Below are 20893 nucleotides of genomic sequence, written 5' to 3' on the forward strand. Positions count from 1 at the left end.
AACAGCAAGAGATGTTGATGCTGAATGATTTGAATACAAAAAGCTGTTCAGTTTTAGTCTACAGAAGCCATGTGACAGCTGCCAGGCGCCTTTGAATGCACCTGTCACCTTCACACAATAGAGACATTTACTTAGTTAGCATACAGTTTGCTCTGTGTTTGCGCAGCAATATTTTTTTACAGATTTATTCTGAAATAAGGAAGGAACGTTTTCATGGAACTCACTTTTCACAAGGGTTGCTTTGCATCCTCCTAGCCAGTGTCTTAATGAAATTTAACTTAGTTGGGAAGTTTACTCTGTCTCCCACGTAAAGTACTGTGCTGCAGTACATTAGGGTGCAGTTAGCCATAAAATGTACTAATGTAATGTTAGCCATAAAATGTACAGTTAAGTGACTTATCTGTTTCATCACAATTAAAAGCAAGCATGTCGTCCTTTAAAAAAAATAAAAATCTAGGTCCTGGTTGGATAAATGATTGTCTTATGCTAAATAATGTCAAACGCTGGCTATTTGCATCATGGAATAGACCTGGCCTTGTGAATGATGGGGGAACATTGCTTAACAAGGGCTGGGAAAATGCCAAGACTCTACTAGCTCCTTTATTGGACACAGGGCTGTGGAGTCGGAGTCAAAGTCCACAGTCCTGATAAGAGTTAGACTAAGAAGTCTGAGTCAAGGAGTCGGAACAATTTTGGGTACTTGGAATTGGAGTTGGTGGTTTCTTAAACGGATTCAGATGATTTTTGTACTGACTCCACACACTTGGCAAAGGCATACATGAAACAGATGAAACAAACATCAAATAGGTTATTTGGGAGGAAAACGCCTTTCTTTAGAACAAGAAATCATTGAAACTACACATACATTCTTAAAACCTCTGGAAGCATAGTGTGGTGTATTTGTATCTATCTGTCTATCATCTATCTATTTCTATCGTAGGGAGGAGTCAAGAGCACTGTTTACAGGATTCCTAATGTCAGAGCAGAGCTTAGGCTATGTACTGTTGCCCAAAGTGATTGGTGATAATTTTCACAGACATGCTGCTTAGCTATTTGGTGTGCTTCCTGTTTGGTTCTAATGGAGGCGGGGCATGGTCAGTAGATTCTCCCCTGTGGAAACTGCCATAGAACTACAATAGTGCCAGATCCTTTTTAACGGATTGTTGATTAGGAAGCAAGTGCCCCTGTGGGACATCTGATAAAATGCTAGATTCTCACCTGAGATGATTCCAAATGATGTGTAGTCAAGAAAGATTTTTATTGCCCTAGATAACTGGCATGAATCGTTGTGAAACCCATGCAGAAAAGGCATTTGACATTTACCATGGATTTGTTTGTAGGTGGAAAGTAAATAAGATTCAGCATTTTCCCCATCTTTCTTCTTTCAGGACTTAACAGGAATAGACTCAATGGACCAATGCCGCCAAACCCTACAACAACACAACTGGAATATTGAGGTACTGTTATACTTTTATTTTATAGTAATGTGCTAAAAACAGATGAGCTGGTTTACAAAGACAAGTGCAAAGAAAACAGACTCAGACGCAAAAGCAGAATTGTTGCTCAGAGCAGCTATTCAGATTTTTTTTTTTTTTTTTTATTAGCTGAAACATCATTGCTTCTTCTGAGCAAGTGCTCCACTGCTGCTCCAGTTTCCCTGCACATGCTGCAGTGTTCTCACCAGGAATATTTTCCAGTCAGGTGCAATGCAAAAGTAGCCAGGTGGGGAGGTAAAGTCACACTGGGTGAGAAAGGAGGGTCACGCTGGGTGCTACTGGGTGGTCAAAAGACCACTGGGGGTGGGGTGGCCATCACGCTGGGTGCTATGGGGGGGAGGCAGGGTAAGTCACGTTGGGTGGAGGAAATCACATGGTGAGTCACATTTGGACAGTCTCGATGAATTTTGGTTACGCAGCCTACTGAACCTGTTCCTTGTCACAAGGTTATATTGGCAATGTGGGCAACCTCAACCTTGTGGATTTCCAATAAAAAAGGTTCAAGTAAGCAGCCAGATGGTGCTCCCCTTTTTCTCTTTTACTACTACAACTTCTTACCTGGCTCAGACTCTAACTATTTTTAATGAGGCTGGAAGTGGCAGCGAGACAGCATAAGCTCCCCCTCACAAAGTTGGTCAAATGAAGAATGACGACTAGACACCACCCAACCTGCCCCCGAGACAGAACTGAACTGATAAAAGTGAAGGTGAGCTGACTTAGTTACTGGATTGTACTACTTGTCAACTGGGTTCTCTGGATTGGAGGGCCATTGGGGCAGTCAGGAAGATGAAGTATGCAGAGAGTTCCTGGTGCCTATTGTAACTTAAGTGGTCATCTTGACGTTTTGAAATCAGAGGACAGACTTGCTGTAAACTGGGCAGAGGAGACTTTGGTGATATGAACCTTGCTATATTTGCTTTTTTAGGCTGCTGTCCAGGACAGATTGAATGAACAGGAGGGAGTCCCCAGTGTCTTTAACACCACACCCAACCGGCCACTGCAAGTTAATACAGCTGACCACCGAGTATACAGTTATGTGGTGTCTCGGCCACAACCACGGGTGAGTAGTGGCAACTTACTACCTCCAAAAGTATGAGAAATAAAAGTTGTCTGCTTATTTCAACCAGGGCTGTGGAGTTGGAGTCGAGGAGTCGGAGTCGGGGCAATTTTGAGCACCCGGAGTCGGAGTTGGAGTTGTGGTTTCAGAAACTGAGGAGTCGGGAGTCGGAGTTGCATGATTTTTGTACAAAATCCACAGCCCTGTTAAAGAGACTCCGTAACAAAAATTGCATCCTGTTTTTTATCATCCTACAAGTTCAAAAAGCTATTCTAATGTGTTCTGGCTTACTGCAGCACTTTATACTATCACTGTCTCTGTAATAAATCAATGTATCTTTCCCCTGTCAGACTTGTCAGCCTGTGTCTGGAAGGCTGCCAAGTTCTTCAGTGTTGTGGTTCTGCTATGAACTCCTCCTTCCAGGCCCCTCTATGCACACTGCCTGTGTATTATTTAGGATTAGAGCAGCTTCTCTCTTATCTTTTACAAGCTGGATAAATCGTCCTGTGAGCTGGCTGGGCTTTCACATACTGAAGAATTGCAGACAAGGGCAAAGCTGTTTGCAGGAAGAAACAAGCAGCCTGAAACTTCAGTGCATGAGAACAGGGGGAAAGAAACACACAAATGATCTCTTGAGATTCAAAAGGAAGGCTGTATACAGCCTGCTTGTGTATGGTTGTATTTTCTATGTGTGGACATACTGTACATCAACCTACTTCCTGTTTTGGTGACCATTTTGTTTGTTTATAAACAAACTTTTTAAAACTGTTTTTAACCACTTTTAATGCGGCGAGGAGCGGCAAAATTGTGTCAGAGGGTAATAGGAGATGTCCCCTAACGCACTGGTATGTTTACTTTTGTGCGATTTTAACAATACAGATTCTCTTTAAGTATTAGACTAAGGAGTCAGAGTCGAGGAGTCGGAGTCTGAGCAATTTTGGGTACCCGGAGTTGGAGTCGGAGTCGTGGTTTCAGAAACTGAGGAGTTGGAGTCGGAAGGTTTTTGTACCGACTCCACAGCCCTGAATATAACTGGTCACCTTTTACCTTTCATTTCTGCCTGACACTTAGGTTAAGTGAAAAACATCTGACTAATCCGTTATTTATTTGATAAATGTTGCCTTTCTTCTGAAATATTTAAAATAATTCCATGGTTGATTCTTTTTAGGGTCTCCTGGGCTGGGGTTACTACCTGATTATGCTTCCATTCCGCCTAACCTACTATACGTTACTTGATATATTTAGGTAAGTGGCTTCCATTTCCATTTAGACCACTATTGGGGGAACATGAGCGCAAATTCTTTATTTTCAATTTTAGGTTTGCTCTTCGTTTCATTCGACCAGACCCACGTAGCCGAGTTACTGACCCTGTGGGGGACATAGTCTCCTTTATACAAATGTTTGAAGAGAAGTATGGCAGAACACACCCTGTGTTTTACCAAGGCACTTACAGTCAGGTGAGACTTGCATTAGATGTTATCAATTGAATGTCTGCAGAAACCTTTCAAAAGTTTAAAGGAATTCCAAGGCGATGATAAAAAAAAAAGTTAGATACTTGCCTAAGAAGTACAGGTACCAGGACTGTACCATGTAGATAGGTGCCACTTCCCAAGTGAATAATGACAGGGACGAGGCACCTATCTACATGGTACAGTCTTGGTATCTATGCTGACTCATGAAGCAGGGCTCTTAATACACAAGACATTTCCTTCACACTGGCTGTGATAAGAGACTTCTGAAAAGCCTTCTATTGTTACTGGCTAATAGCTCTATAGGTATGTGGGGTTTACAGAATGACAGTTTCTTTGATAGTTGTCCTTTAAATCACCTTCTAAGATCCATCTCTCCGATACTTCCTCTTTCCTGCTATAAACGAAAAAGTATCGGATCGCTGTAACACAGTGTGGAACGCAGAGGCCAGAGACTGTGACCAGGGAGAGATAGCCGCCCCCCCCCCCTCTTGCTGCTGCCCGCATATGTGAAGGTTCTGTGCTGATGCATTCGGCATAGTGTTCCTAATTCTAAGGCTCATCCCTAGAGACTCAGAAATGGAAAATCCAACTCTAAACTCTAAAAAGTGTGCATTGCCCATCAACAAGGCGGCTGTATCTTTTCATCTCCTAATGCACAGAAGCAGCTTGTGTTGCTATTTGGATGAAACAACCAGATTCCAGCTTTTTAAGTATTAGAAAATATTGAGACCTCCATTGGGTTGATGTGGGCATTTTTATTTTCTCAGGCCACATGCACTTTATCTGTTAGTCTTCTCTAGGCACCGAAAATAGACATATATGGTTATTAACTGTTTAATGCTTTGTATACTCTACTTTAGGCGCTTAATGATGCCAAACAGGAGCTGCGGTTTCTACTGGTTTACTTGCACGGTGAGGATCATCAGGACTCTGATGAGTTTTGCAGGTAGGCTTCATTCATTGCTGTTTTGTAATTTAGAAATAAAATGTAGCAAGTCTATAGCATTTAGTAAGTATACTTTTTGTAGTGCCAGTCATTTTTGTGGAGGTGCTGGAAGGCTTACTTTAAAGCGGTTTAAAACTCTGACAACATTTTCAACAGAAATGTGTTTTCCTACTTTTTATAACCCATACAATTATCATATTTGCTTTTGTGCACAAGTATTAATATTCATTTACATATATTAACTTCCCAAAGTTCAGTTAATTTATTTTGAAAGCTGCTGGTGCATTTTATTTATAACTGTTGTCTTTCTGTTGTAAATGCTGCCAGCAGTTATTTCTGATCTGTTTTTCACTTCAGCACTCATCAGCTGAAGCCCAGCACAGCCAGAGAATGTTTACATAAATGTATCAAGTAAAGAATGTGTACACAAGATAAGATTATAAGCAGTTCGGATGCGGGTTCTCCCTGCAGAAGAAAGTCAGCCCTGTGATGTAAAGCTGGCCATACACTAGGCCGATTCCCGCCAGATTGACAGCAGATTCGATCACTGGGATCGAATCTGCTGTCACATCGTTCCCGCAACACGCCGAATTTCGATCCATTTCGTCCGATCCCGTCGATCGCTCCGTGCGGAAAATTACCGTCGATCGCCCGCGGGTAGGGAGCACGTTGCTAGTGGCGTTCAAGTACCCGACGACCGACGCAATAGAGCCCGCATACATTACCTGCTCCCCCGGTCACCGCTGCTCCGTCTCCGCGCTGGTCTGGTCTCCGGGTCTGGCATGCTTCACTTCTTCTAGCCCGGCAGGAAGTTTAAACAGTAGAGGGCGCTCTACTGTTTAAACTTCCTGCCGGGCAGGAAGAAGTAAAGCATGCCGGACCTGGAGACCAGAGCGGAGACGGAGCAGCGGTGACCGGGGGCAGTTGCGCCGGCGGAGCAGGTAATGTATGCGGCGGGGGGGAGCGGCGGCAGCAGCAGCACTACCACCACCACCACAACAGATTGTGAACGGTTTCAGGCTGAAATCGGTTCACAATCTGTTTGCAGTAAAGGTAGCCATACGATCACTCTCTGATCAGATTCGATCAGAGAGGGATCTATCTGTTGGTCGAATCTGTTGGCAAATCGACCAGTTTATGGCTACCTTAACCCTTTGAATGCTGTTTTACTAAAAAAAAAACACATTGCATTAGTATATTATATGCTGTAAATAATCTATTCGAGCAAAGAAGAAATTCTGGGTTATATTCCGCTTTAAATACTTCCTCCATTATAAAAAGTCATAGCATGTAATCGTGACCCAGGTGACACTCATCCTCCCGCCTCAGGAAAGCAGTTGCCGCCATGTTTCCAAAATCTGCTGTAGCTCTTCGTGAATCTCCGCCTGTGTTTCCGGGGCCCGCCCCCAGCTTGGCAGCCTCCAGTGAGGCAGCGGCTGCCAAGCTGGGGGCGGGCTTCGGCAGCACAGATGCAATTCTGGAGGGAGCAATGACCTGCCTGGATGAATTGCGTGTGATCAGGTAAGTATTTAACCCTGAAAGGCTTTTTGGACAGTTTCTTTTCTATGAATGAATAAAGCTATATTTAGGAGGTGCCAGCTTTATCTTTGATTGGATATGCAGGACCTCCAAATGTCATCTAAAGCCTCATGGGCTTCAATATTCATATTCTGCTATTAATGTGCACACCATACATGCTTCACAACTGCTCAGTCCATAAGGTGAAAACAACCTCTAGTGGTTAAAGGGTAACTTCATAAAGCGTCGCGGGACTTTGTGTTTGGTATATTTTTATTTACATCTTTTGGTCTTTCCGTTAGCAGCCACACACATTTTAAACAGTCTATCTAGCCAGCTGGCAGACTCACCAGTCTGAATGATTCAGGACATGAGCAGTGAAACAGATAAGATAAATTACAGCTACAAAGATAATGGTGTTCTATTTCTAGACAGAACACCTGGCATTAACTACTACTTATTGTCGGATTCGTTAAAATGGCTTCTGAAAGTCAATTTAAACGGGCTCACTCGGTAGCACAAAGGGGAAAAGTTTACAGAGATGACTTGGAATAGCTCATATATGTAGTGGGATACTTTTACTTAGTGTTTCCTGGAGTTCTGCTTTAACGTATTGAAAGAAATGCAGTCACAAATATTTTCAAATTCTGCTACCTCTCTAATTTATGTAATAGCAGAATTCAGTTCTCCATATACTTAATCAAAAAATGCACAGAAATTCTACTTTTCAATATCCAACAGATCATTTTCTTGTAACAAGGCTACTGACAATAACAGGTATTTCCTAATTTACTTGGCCTCTTCCAGCTGCTAATAAGATTTCTAATTGCCATTACTTCTCTGCATACAACTTCTGACCTGTCTGCTACCAGGAGCTAATTGCATGTCAATAAAGAGTGCTAGTGGAGAGGATGGCATCCATGTCCTCATAGGCAGCATTTTCTTTTTCATTTTTCACACCATATATGGTCAGGATTTCATTCTTCCTGTAATATCGGTATGATTATGCAGGTAGCAGAATGTAAAAATGTTTGCCATAGTGGGGGATTAACTTATTCCTCTTGATTGAGATAGCTAAGTTTGGCACAGCACTGATTTGGGTGCCGCCATAATGCCAATTACGGCTATAGCGGCACCCATTGAGTAATTTGTGTGCCAGCCAGAGCTTAAATTAGCAAGAAGATGAAGCAATTTGGCTGCCAGGCAATAATTGCGTGTCTGTGAGGGAACAGTATTTAGCACAGGCAAGAATTTGGCTAGAGCAGGGTCTTTCGTCTTCACCCTGCGGCCAAATTTGCCCACACTATTTGTGAATGTATGGCTCCTGATGCACCCTCCATGTGTCTAATTCCTAATAGGCTCTGATGTTGCTACAGTACTGTAGCCTGAAGCTCTTATTATCACAAAGTATATTTCTTTATATTGTAGGAACACCCTATGCACCCCGGAAGTATCTCAGTTCATTAATGGCAGAATGCTGTTTTGGGCTTGTTCCACTAACAAGCCTGAGGGGTTCAGAGGTAGGCTGTGTTTTTTTTTTTTTTTTTGTTTACTTTTCCCCCATATGTAAAATGTAATATATTTTTTGTATGCTAATGCTCACACATATGCTTTGCACCCACTAGTCTCCCAGGCCCTACGTGAGAATACTTACCCATTCTTGGCTATGATTATGCTGAAGGACCGCCGAATGACTGTTGTGGGAAGGCTGGAAGGTTTAATTCAACCACAGGACTTGATGAACCAGTTGACTTTCATCATGGATGCCAACCAAACGTACTTAGTGTCCGAAAGGTTAGAACGGTGAGTCATTCGGTCACCTATGGGCTAACACAGGCTGAAATTATTCTTCACAAGCCCTGTATTAAACGAAATTTGAAGTTAAATTAAACTTGCAATATAATATATGTGTAGCACAGCTAAGAAAGATAACATTAAGTGGACTTGAATATGAAATAAAAAAAAGTTTACTTACCCGGGGCTTCTGCCAGCCCCCTGCACCCATCCTGTGCCGACGCAGTTTCCAAACGGTCCTCTGTTCCCCCGCCGCAGCTCACTTTTTTGTCCACGCTGACTTGTAAGTCGACGTCCACTGCGTCTTTGTATGTGCTCCCAGGGCCAGGAGCGTCTTGCACAGGCGTAGTACGAGAAAATCTCTACTGCGCAGGACGCTCCCGTCAGTGGGAGCGCGAATGAGGACACGCACAGGTACAGTGGACGCCGACTTCCCGAATTTGAAAGTGAGCCATGGTGGGGGACTGGAGGATTGTTTGGTAACTTCGCTGGCACAGGTCAGCTGCAGGTAAGTGAAAATCTTTTTTTTTTTTTTTTAATTTCATCTTCAGGTCTGCTTTAGTAGCAAAGATGAGTCTCCTATTGTTTTCAGTACAGAAAGTGTTAAACTTCACTTATCTATGCAAAATAGCTTCTCTGAGCTCTCCAACTAATGTTTTCAGAGAGCAGTGCTATTTTCTGAAGTTTTTATACATCAGAGAATAAGTGAAAGACAACGTCAGATAATAATTTACTGTAGGGAAGTTCAAAGGGTCATTAGCTCTGCTCTGTTTCATTGTTTAAAATGCAGAGTGTAGTTTAAACAATGCAAATATTAATGATGCAATGTTATAAAAAAAAAAAGCTTTATAACTGAAAATAAAAATGACTTTTCTTTGCTACTAATGTTATATTAATTATTTGTACTACACATACAATTCATTATGTCATACCCCCCCCCCCCCTTTCAGTGTCAATTTAAGTTGTGCCCGGAAAATATCTCCTGAAGTGATAGTTCATGATCATTTAGGGTGACTATTCACAAGCAGGGAAATAAGGCTTTATAACCTTTTCTTATCTGATTTAAACCAGCAACATGGTGCTGCACAGAGTAAGAAGCCAATGCAGGGTACTAAATAATACACACAATGGTATGCACAAAATATAGACATTGATACATAATTCAGCATTACAGTGGCAAATGTGACATGATGAACAAAACACAGCAAATGCCAAGACACGAGGATGAGAGAGCTCTGCCCTTGTCAGCTTACAATCTAAAGGAATACGGAGGAAACAAAATGTAGGAATAGAAGTGTCATGGTGAAAAGGGGCATCCGCATCACCAGGTGTCCATTAGCCAGTCATTAACTGGAATTACCTCCAAAGTCTCTGCATTTTCCATTTGTTAAAGAGAAAGTGAGATGAAAGCCATCTCAGGTTCTATACTTACCTGGGGCTTCCTTAAGCCCCCTTGAGACCGCTCAGTCCCTCGTCTCCCCGGGTGGCTCCTATCACCTGCAATTCTGCACCTGTGTAGTACTGCGCAAGTGCAGAACTCTCCCCGCTGTGGGAGCGAGCCAGGCTGCACATGCATGACTCGGCCAGGTTTTCAGGCAGTATTGTGGGTGACAGCTGGGGAGACAGCGAGAGACTGAGCGACGTCAGAGGGGCTTAAGGAAGCCCCAGGTAAGTATGGTACCTGAGATGGGTTTCATCTCGGGTACACTTTAAAGCTGGTGAAAACATGCATTTGCTAAATCTCGCTTTTATAAACTGATTTTTGCATTTTCAGGGAGGAAAGAAACCAAACTCAAGTATTAAGACAGCAGCAGGATGAGGCATACCTTGCATCCCTGAGAGCCGACCAAGAGAAGGAACGCAAGAAGCGGGAGAAGCAGGAGCAGAAGAGACGAGAGGAGGAGGAGGCACAGCTCAAGCAGCAGGCAGAGGAGCGAAAGAAGAGGGTAAATCTCTTAGCCATGTCCAAACTTCAAATTCTAAAGAAATGTACAGACTTCATAATATGGTATGGTCTAATTTTCTTCAGCCTGTACAGCGACCAATGTTCAGAACTGCAAATGTGGCTCTTCTGAGCAGCATATGTTGTGCTAGAGAGAGGAAAGTGAGGTTAGAGAAGCAGAATGCCTGCCTTTGTGGTAAATAGAACAGAAATCCACCAAAATGATGCATCATAGTCAACAGTAATAGTGCAGGGGACAGGGTGTGCCAACATGGACAACAGACGGTCACCAGAAACTGGAGTCAATTATATCAGCACACCGTATTTGCAGGAATCTTGCTATTTTATTGAGCCATTATATCCACAGAAGTAGCCGACAATTGTTTTGGGACCCTGCGAGGCCCCCGACAATTGGCTCAATAAAAGAGCAAGATTCCTGCAAATACGGTGTGCTGATATACTTGATTGCTGATATTGCTTCGTGACATAGCCTATGCCACAATATCAAGCACCTGACTTTTGGTGAGATGGTGTGCCCACTGGTCACCAGAAATTACAAATAATTGTTTGTGCAAAGCTTACTGGCAACTAGGCTTTCTCCTACTGAAAGCTACGAGTATGTAGCTGAATGGAATCGAAATTTAAATTAGCCAGAGCTGACCGTGAGAGAGGCGAGGTTAACTTCCCCATGCCACTGCCTGGATCCAATGCGATCCACTTGCGTTCCACGTCACCCACACACGTCCTCCTTCAAGGTCGGAGTGTGGGAGTGATGTGGAACGCAAGTGGAGGGCTTCGGATCCAGTTGGCATGGGCACATTAACACCCTTGTCCCTGCGATCAGCGCTGGCTAATTTAAATTTGGATTCTGAGTACCTATGTACGCGTAGCTACTCCATATGAGCAAGCCTACTGGTGACGTATAGACAAGACACAACGTTTATATTGCACTTTTCTCCTGGCAAACTCAAAGCTCCAGAGCTGCAGCCACTAGAGTGCGCTTTGTAGGCTGCAGCAGCAGTGTTAGGGAGTCGTGCGCAAGGTCTCCTCACTGAATAGGTGTTGGCATACTGAACAAGAAGAGCTGAGATTTGAACCCTGGTCTCCTGTGTTAGAGCCCCTAACCAGTACACTATTTCTTGTAAGAAGACACTCTCTCTGATTGCCCCTGGTCCGCTTCTTCTCCCTTAGTAGCTCGCTCTGGTGACAGTGGATGTCCTCTGAATGTACTAGCCCTCTAGTAGGCATCCACACTGGTGCTCCCAGTCATAGGAATAGTAACTGCATGGCAGTTTTGTCAGCCAAAGGTTCTTGTTACTTTCCCACAGTACCTGTGACTGGAAGGGGCAGGATGTGATGTCCAGCTTCAAAGATGTGCATGAGGGATCTTCACTGTGACAAGTTTGTCTCTGGGCAAGTAAAGTACCAAAATCATTTAGTTTGAGATTTAGCAGAGATATTCCAGGGGAACGAGTAATATAGTGATATTCAACTAAAACACTTGTTTTTCTGCAGCCCCCATCAGACCTTTAGATAAACTTGGAACATGCGTTAAAAATGTCGGTGAAAATACTCTAGAGGTAAAGCATTTATCTCTATAACATATGGCACATGATCAACAATTCTTATACCAATGATATCAAATATATGAAAAAAAACAGAAAAGGTGGATGAGTCATTCGATTGTAATTTCCTTTTTGAAAAGTTTTTTTTTTTCTTTCTTTTTTTTTTTTAGTAATATTTGCACTGTATGATGTACTGAATCAGGATGAAAATTTGCGGGTTGTCCACATAAAAAACAAGTAGCCCTCTACTGGCAGAACTGGACTTTTTCAGCAAACAATTTGAGCCTCTTTTATGTTCCTGTTGACAATTGTGTTGGAATCAAATTATTTAATTCAAGTATCTGTACAAGTATCTGTCAGTCTGGGTTTCCAAACTTTTAAAGCATAACTGAAGTGTGAGTGATATGGAGGCTGCCATATTTAGTTCCTTTTAAAAGACATCCGAGGTGAAAACAAATTGACGAGAAAAACAATTGTATCTATCATCAGTCTCCTAAAAATGACTATTTAAGTTTTTTTTAAAGTTTTTACTGTATTATTGTCTCTGCTCAATAACACATTCATTGACATATGTCAGAACTCAAATCTATGAAATATTGACCCTTTTTATCTCTCTCATGCTCTAAGAAGCCATTTACTGACAGTAAAGTGCTTTATGGCTGTAATTACTTAACATTGAGGGTTATGCATTAGTCTGACCCGATCCCGACCCGGACAGAAACTGTCACTTGCATACTTGATGCTTAACTTTTTCAGGCAGAGAAAGGAAAAAAGGAACACAGCCTAGTTATTTCTGTCTTTGGCACTGTACAGACACATGTCTATCTCATCATGTCACATGCCACCCCGGTTGTCCTTTAGCCACTTGAGGACTGCAGTGGAAAACCCCCCTAAAGACCAGGGCAATTTTTAAAGGGAACCAGAGACTAACGACGTTGAAAAATGAAGAAAAGATGTTATACATACCTGGGGCTTCCTCCAGCCCCATAAGCTTGGATCGCTCCCACGCCGCCGTCCTCCGCTGCCTCTATCGCTGGTACCGGGTCCCGTCACTTCCACCGGACGCGGCCAGTTTTCCGCATGCGCAGGGGCTCCCTCCGGCTCTTTACGCATGCGCCTGCGCAGTACGGAGGGAGCGCACTGCGCTTGCGTCGACTGGCTGAAATGACGGCACCTGGTACCGGCAGACAGAGGCAGCGGAGAAAGGCGGCGTGGGAGCGATCCAGGCTGCTGGGGCTGGAGGAAGCCCCAAGTATGTATAAATATGCTATTTTATTTGTCTGGTTCTCGTTCACTAAATGGGCCACTGCAGCTTTAAGGCATAGTTGCAGGCCCGTACAACTCGGCACACAATTGATTCCCCCCCCCCCTTTTTCTCTCCACCAACAGAGCTTTCTGTTGGTGGGGTCTGATGCCCCCCCCCCCCCCTAGACATTTGTTTATTGTTTTTTTTTATAAAAATGTGCTGCTTTTTAAAATATTCATAAATCCCCCCCCCTCCCTCCCCCCGCCAGCCAATCAGTGTGGTCCGCTGTCATAGGCTTCAGACGTGACCACGCCCATTGGCGTGGGGCGGTCTTGAAGTAGTTAAACAATGCAAATTGCCTGGCAGTCCTGCTGATCCTCTGCCTTTAATGCTTTTAGCTGTAGACCCTGAACAAGCATGCAACAGATCAGATGTTTGACTGGATTTGCCAAATTGTTGTTTCAGGTGTGATTCAGACATTACTAATGCATGAAAGATCAGCAGGATGCCACACAACTGGTATTAATAGAAATAAATATGGCAGCCTCCATATCCCTCTCGCTTCATGTGTCATTTTAATATGAGCTGACAATAACTATAAGCTTCTAAATATTATTACAGTGTTCTCCCCAGAGCCTATTAGCCGGGCGCAACTCCCGGCTGGTCTCAGCTTCCCGCCCACCTGTGGTTACAGCGTGCATCAGATTTCCTTCCTCCACACTCAATGCAGTGTGCAGCGGCAGTGTTATTGGAGCCAGCCGCTGTCACTTACACTATCTCCGCCCTCCCCCAGGGCCGGCGCTACCATTAAGGCAAAGGAGGCAGCTGCCCCAGGGCCCCAGAGCTTGTAGGGGCCCCCAGTGGCTACAAGAGGAAAAAAAATTTTCAAAATCGGCCTTAAAGTTTTTGAGAAAATCGATTTTAAAGTTTCAAAGGAAAAAAAAACACATTTAAAAACCTGCCGACTTTAATGGTTAATAGCAAATCCACCTTAAATGCTAGAAACCCTAAATTTGCAGGGTATGTTAAGGAGATCATTAGGAATAAAAGGGAAAAACAATTTTTCAAATAGTTTTTGAGAAAATCGATTTTAAAGTTTCGAAGGAAAAAAAGTATACTTTTAAATGCGGTAAATGTCACTTTTAGTAGCAAACCTAACGGTAGTGTAATTTTACATGCATCAAACGAAAGCGCAATAAATTTCCTGACGGGGTTTCCAGGGGGTCTATACGCAGCCGCAGCGCTTTGGCCAGGGATCGCTATACAGCCGCAATATGGCTGTATGAAGATCCCTGGCATGTTTTCCTATTTTCCCAATTTTTTTTTTTTTATGTTTAGAGTGTGGGAATTTAAAAAAAAAAAATTGTGGGGTCCCCCCTCCTGAAACTTTTTAACCCCTTGTCCCCCATGCAGGCTGGAATAGCCAGAATGTGGAGCTCCGACCAATTGGGGCTTCACACCCTGACTATACCAGCTGCAAAAAAGGTCTCTTAATGCCGATTTTTGTTCCGGGGTATATGTTGGGGGGGCCCCCCAGGTTTATTTTGCCCTGGGGCCCCATTGTTGCTTAAACCGGCCCTGCCCTCCCCTCAGCTCCTGCATATGCGTGATGTAAAGGGGCGGGGAGAGCCTGGTAACTGAAGTTACAGGCACCGCGGGAACTTCAAAGGAGCTGGAGCTATTGAATCCCGATCTGGTGACTACTGACTAGTGCAGAGGAGGGGGCTCTCCTCCTCCACCCAGTCTTCCCATCGCAGCAAACTTCCCAGAATGTGCTCCAGCCTCACCTCCAGCCTCGCAGGTCAGATGTCAGAACACAGGGAAGAGTGTGGGGCAGCGCTCGCTCATGCCGGGGAGACAGCATTGCAGGGCAGATGGTTATCTGTAAATGCCTGGTAAGGTGGTGACTGATAGCTATTAGCTGTCTCTGAGTGCTGTGCCTGGTGTAGCGTAGCCTCTATGGCATGCCCCCCTTGCAGATGCACTTTGCTGGGAGGAGAGGCGACAGACATTTTTATAGCTGCTATTGCTGTCCTTCCCTCAACTGCCCTGCTTGGAGATGTTACATTGATGTAAACTTGTCTGCAGACCTCCTGCTGTGTAAGTTACAGGAGCTGTGAGTGCTGCATTCTTATTCGTATAACATTCATACTACACAGCGCTGAAGAATAGATACATTGGGTGACAGACAAGCAGTCGGTCATACAAGGTACAAGATACAAAAGGCTTACAATGCTGGGGGGGGGGGGGGGGGGAGGGAGAGAGAGAGGAATAGTTGGTTGATTGGCTTGTTAATGTTTTTTCTTTGACTTCTTCCACAGAACCTGCAAGAGGAGAAGGTACGCATGTCAGAATGTCTTCCGGCAGAGCCAGAGCCGGACCATCCCGATAGTGTGAAGATAATCTTTAAGATGCCAAATGACACGAGAGTGGAGCGGAGGTTTCTCTTCACGCAATCCCTCTCTGTAAGTTTTCCATTTGTATGGATGCTGCTCTTTGTTCCTCATATCTTTCCCTTCACATAGCTCATTGCACGGTATTTGTAACTAAACAAGGACTAATCTGCACACATACTACATTACAACCATCCTTTGTAATGCAAGTGCATGGCAGCATCGTTCAATCCATATACAGAGTAATGCAAGTCTCCATTTCACAATTACAGTAGTAATGGTATTTTTTAGCCACAAGGATAAAAATCCAGCATCACTGCTGTGCTAATGAGTGCTGGCTTTGGCTGTGTAGTGATGGTTACAAGATGTAGCAGTCAATGTATAATAGTCACTTAGTTGAAAAAAAGACATCTGTCCATTAAGTTCAACCAGAATAAAATTGCTGTCCTGAACTCGCATGTATCCCAGTCTCGCAATTTAAAGGGTTTTTTTTTATTCCTTATACCTACAGCATTAATGCATTCACAGCTTGATAGGTTTTCACCAATTGGCTGTAAGGGCCCTTTTCCACTAGGAACCGCGATTGCTTTCCTTCAATTTCCAGTACTGCAGTTGCACCACGATCCATCAGGTGTGCAAGATGTTTGTGCTTGCGATTTCTGACATGAGAGGAAAAAAAAAACATGGCTAAAAAATCATTTGTATTGCTGAATGGTGAAGAAAATCGCATATCAGCACGATTGCTATGCAATTTTGCTGCGCAAACGCACCAAAAATGTAGCAGGCCGTCAATTAGGATTTGCAAAAAATTACGCTAGTGGAAAAACAGCATTGCGATATACATGTTAATCTCAGTGCTGAAGTGATTGTCAAAACACGTGTGATCCGATTTTTATCTAAACGCACCCAGTGGAAAATATTTTCTGTTACTGGGCTTTACGGTGTCCCCTTTCTGTGTTTTTTTTTACCTATGTGCAGACAGCAGACTCCTGTCAATTGATAAGTGACAAGCTTCTATTTAGCACATCATTCAGGTGTCTGAAACCCTTGGCTATATCTTAAAGTAGGACTTTGCATGGGTTCCCTGGCATTTTTCCCCTTCAAGATGAGCTGCCTCCGCTAGCAGGTTGAGAAAGTTTCAAAGTTGCGTACCTAGCTTCTAAATGTCCTCTTCACTCATTTTTTTGCCCATCCTGAAATCTAGCTTCCCTACTTCTTCGCTGGTGCAATGGCCACTGGACTTTTGACACATTACATTAGTGATGAATAAAAGATAGCATATGGGGTGCCAGAATTGAAAGGATGTGTGTACAGCAGATGGAGAAAAAAAAACCCTCACACGGGCAACTATAATGGGGGAGTGCAATAATTGAGGGCAATATTGGAGTGCATGAAATGGCTGTCCTGTAAAGGAGAAAAATGCAATGGCGACTATTGCAATAATAGTGTTTAACCTCACCCACTTTTAATGACCAATCCTACTATAAAATATATTCCCTTTCCCTCCATTTATGCAAGGGTTCCCTGAGATCAGAAAATGATTTGAAGGGTTCCTCCAGGAAAAAAAAAAAAGGTTGAGAAATGCTGTGGTAAATTGTTGGTGTTGTTGACCTCAGGAAGTAGGGTGACACCTGTGAAATGTGTTGTCCTCTTCTATTCTTATTTGTGATAGATGGATTTTGTTGTGAAGAAAGCCCTGTATTACTACATTGTATGGTCGCTGACATATGTGGGTTTATAGAGCTCTCACTGTAATATTGTATTAATCTGTCTTATTGCAGGTGATCCACGATTTCCTCTTCTCGTTGAAAGAGACCCCTGAGCATTTCCAGATAGCGGCAAATTTTCCCCGACGAGTGTTGCCGTGCCTTCCCAGCGAGGAAGCTCCTGTGCCTCCAACCCTTCAGGAGGCTGGACTCAGCCGCTCAGAGCTCCTCTTTGTACAGGATCTGACGGACGAATAGCAGAGATTTATTTTTATCCCTCAGTGAAATTTGGGGAGAGAGTAAAAGAAAAATGTAAACAGCAAATGAGCGAAAAGTCTCATGACATCATTTTAATAACTGCTGCTATTGACTTTGGATCCATCACCCCCACCCCAGCCCCTACCCCCAGGAAGGAGGGGACGGTAGTAGGCAGCAGTGAACTGTATTCCCCACTGGAAGGGGGTGAAGGCCAGATGACCATGAACATAATGCAGGGAGTATGTTGCAGGGTCCCAATTTGGTATTTGCGAAATTACAAATAATCTGTCTGCATAGGGGTGTGTGGAGCATTGCCTTGCATGCCTCTCCACCGCACTACAGGAGGAACCACCCCTGCGGAGCACATGCTTACATCCAACCCTCTAACCAGTTCTGCGGAGGTGGATGTGTTTTGTCATTTCTGTTCGAGGAACAAGAGGAAACTTATTTTCTCACTCTGTATAAAGCTTTTTTTTTTTTTTAATTGTATTTTTTTTCCATTTCCTTATTGCTTTCTAAAAGACCAAAGGAGTGAGATTGGCAGCTGTCATTGCTCTGAGATGAGAGGATTTTCAGCAGATCCAGTTTGGAAGAGTGTGTGTGAATGATCTCGCTTTGGGTTTGAAGGGGTCCTGGTAATGGCCAACCCCCTTAGTGTAATAAAGGCAATATATAGTGACTGGTCTCCCTGCTTAGATGCCTTCTTGTCACTAGTATTCTGTATGTCCCAACTGGACTATATACAAGATAATTTATTCCAGAGATAAATTAAAAAAACAAAAACATTTTTAGAGTTTTTTTTTTGTTTTCTTCAGTGTGTTAAATGCTTATGTTGAATGTCATCAGGAACAGCAGTGACAAACTGTTCCTGTAGCAACGCTATTCCTGCCATGTCCATTAAAGGAGATCTGTTGTGACTTTGTTGTTAATTGAGTGGCTAGCTGCAAGGTCTCTTTTAGTGTTCTGTGTCTAGCATAGTAGTGGCACCATCCTTTTAGGCTGGTGAATACAGGCTAACAATACATACTATCTGAAGAACACTTGTTGTCTCTGTTTGCATCTTAGTCAGCTTGCTCTTGGCGCACCAACTTCTCTTTTTAACATGGCTATGGATTAGGAATCGGAGCAATTTTGGGTAGCTTTTGTCGACTGTATAACTGATTACTACTTTAATGTAAGATCACTACTTTTTTTTATCGCCATTTTCAGCAAAAACCAGCAATGGCCATATTTATAGCACGTTGTTACTTTGTAGATCACCAAAAAGCCCCCTCCATTTAGAAAGCAGAGAATGCTATAGGCTACAGTGGAGAACAGGCTTGTTTCAGTTTGCCGCTTTAGAAAGTAGCAGTACACAGTTGTAGTGAATGTCTATGGGCCGCACAGTGCTATGGTACTTTCTCCAACCAGAAATAAGAGTTGTGGTTTTCTGATAACACATTTTGGTTTAATAGAATGATCAACGCACAGATTGCTACTATAATGAATCCCTCTTACAAACGTGGTGGCTTTTTTGTTCACTTTATATAGACCTCATAAGCAACTTTTATTGTTGCCTAGAGCAAGCAGAAAAGTTCCAGATGTTGACTGAAACCAGCATTCTGAAAGGTTTCTCAAAGTAATTGCTCTATTTTTCTGTGCCACAGTATTCAATTGTATGCATACTTTGCTTTTTTGTTTTTGGAAACCATTTTACATTAGTCCTAGAGGCAGCTCCGAGATTGCCCTCCTGATTAACTGTTAGGGCTGTGGAGTCGTTACAAATATCCTCTGACTCCTCAGTTTAGGATTCCTCCGACTCTGACTCCTCTAATTTGCATATTACAATCTTGTTGATTGGAAGTATGTAACATGAAATTCATCTCTTAACTGCCAACGCTTAGGAATTTTAAAAGACAACTGAAGTGAGAAGGATATGTAGACTGCCATATTTATTCCCTTTAGTCATAGACTAAAACTAGTCCTTGGTAAGAGTACTTGAAAAAGGTACAAACCGGAACAAAGAACATCTATCAGGCCCTAGGCAATGTAACTGTGGGTACATGTAAGAATGATGTGGAGGTACTCTGCAGGGGAATGAGGGGATTCTTCCACTATTACTCATTCTTCAAGCACAATCTGAACCAGGTTTATGGCTGATGGACAACACCTCTGTGTTCAATGTGCACAACATTCTCAGTGGATTCCCTGCAGCTCTGTGGGGAGTGTATATGTAGAGTATAGTACTACTGTGTAACAAAGTAAACCTGAGACAGATGAATTTAAAGTTTTATACATACCTGGGGCTTCCTCCAGCCTCCTTCATGCTAATCAGTCCCTCTCTGTCGTCCTCCGCCACCTGGATCTTCTGCTATGAGTCCAGGTACTTGAGCAAGTCTGGCGTAGTGCGCATGCACACACTCCCCTGCCGGGAGCGTACTACACCTGCGCAGCACTATTGCGCAGGTGCAGAATGCTCCTGGCTGTGAGAGCGGCATGTGGCCACACTGCGCTGACTGGCTGAATTACCGGGACTCATAGCAGAAGATCCAGGTGGTGGAGGACAGCGAGGGACTGATTAGCCTGAATGGAGCTGAAGGATGCCCCAGGTATGTATAAAACTTTACTTTCTATCTGTCTCAGATACCCTTTAATTCGAAGTCACCAAACTAAATTTAAACATATCAAATTTGATTTCATGAGCAAAGGGAGTGCATACATTTGCATAAATCAGCATCAACGCAGAATTATTTTCAACATCTCTTATAGTGACACGGCTACACATCAGGCTTTATTCTTACAGAATAGATGTAGTATATATGAGATTCCTGTGTACACATCATACAGGTCCTTCTCAAAAAATTAGCATATTGTGATAAAGTTCATTATTTTCTGTAATGTACTGATAAACATTAGACTTTCATATATTTTAGATTCATTACACACAACTGAAGTAGTTCAAGCCTTTTATTGTTTTAATATTGATGATTTTGGCATACAGCTCATGAAAACACAAAATTCCTATCTCAAAAAATTAGCATATTTCATCCGACCAATAAAAGGAAAGTGTTTTTAAAACCAAAAAAAAAGTAAACCTTCAAATAATTATGTTCAGTTATGCACTCAATACTTGATCAGTAATCCTTTTGCAGAAATGACTGCTTCAATGTGGTGTGGCATGGAGGCAATCAGCCTGTGGCACTGCTCAGGTGTTATGGAGGCCCAGGATGCTTTGATCGCGGCCTTAAGCTCATCCAGAGTGTTGGGTTTTGCGTCTCTCAACTTTCTCTTCACAATATCCCACAGATTCTCTGTGGAGTTCAGGTCAGGAGAGTTGGCAGGCCAATTGAGCACAGTAATACCATGGTCAGTAAACCATTTACCAGTGGTTTTGGCACTGTGAGCAGGTGCCTGGTCGTGCTGAAAAATGAAATCTTCATCTCCATAAAGCTTTTCAGCAGATGGAAGCATGAAGTGCTCCAAAATCTGATAGCTAGCTAGTTGACCCTGCCCTTGAGAAA

At 43.1% G+C, this 20893-nt stretch overlaps 1 protein-coding gene across 1 annotated transcript in view; it reads left to right on the forward strand.

Moving 5' to 3' along the window:
- The window catches only part of FAF2 (Fas associated factor family member 2), a 34872-nt gene extending 16562 nt beyond the window's left edge, over positions 1 to 18310 (forward strand). Inside the window, exons 2-11 of the mRNA XM_068277041.1 lie at positions 1389 to 1457; positions 2422 to 2556; positions 3722 to 3798; positions 3872 to 4010; positions 4886 to 4971; positions 7918 to 8009; positions 8115 to 8292; positions 10058 to 10229; positions 15358 to 15501; positions 17211 to 18310. Coding sequence (XP_068133142.1) covers positions 1389 to 1457; positions 2422 to 2556; positions 3722 to 3798; positions 3872 to 4010; positions 4886 to 4971; positions 7918 to 8009; positions 8115 to 8292; positions 10058 to 10229; positions 15358 to 15501; positions 17211 to 17393 — 1275 coding nt within the window. The 3' untranslated portion in view covers positions 17394 to 18310. The remainder of the gene's footprint in view (positions 1 to 1388; positions 1458 to 2421; positions 2557 to 3721; positions 3799 to 3871; positions 4011 to 4885; positions 4972 to 7917; positions 8010 to 8114; positions 8293 to 10057; positions 10230 to 15357; positions 15502 to 17210) is intronic.
- Positions 18311 to 20893: the final 2583 nt, after the last annotated feature.

Source organism: Hyperolius riggenbachi, chromosome 3, assembly GCF_040937935.1.
Source record: "Hyperolius riggenbachi isolate aHypRig1 chromosome 3, aHypRig1.pri, whole genome shotgun sequence".
Classification (NCBI taxonomy): domain Eukaryota; kingdom Metazoa; phylum Chordata; class Amphibia; order Anura; family Hyperoliidae; genus Hyperolius; species Hyperolius riggenbachi.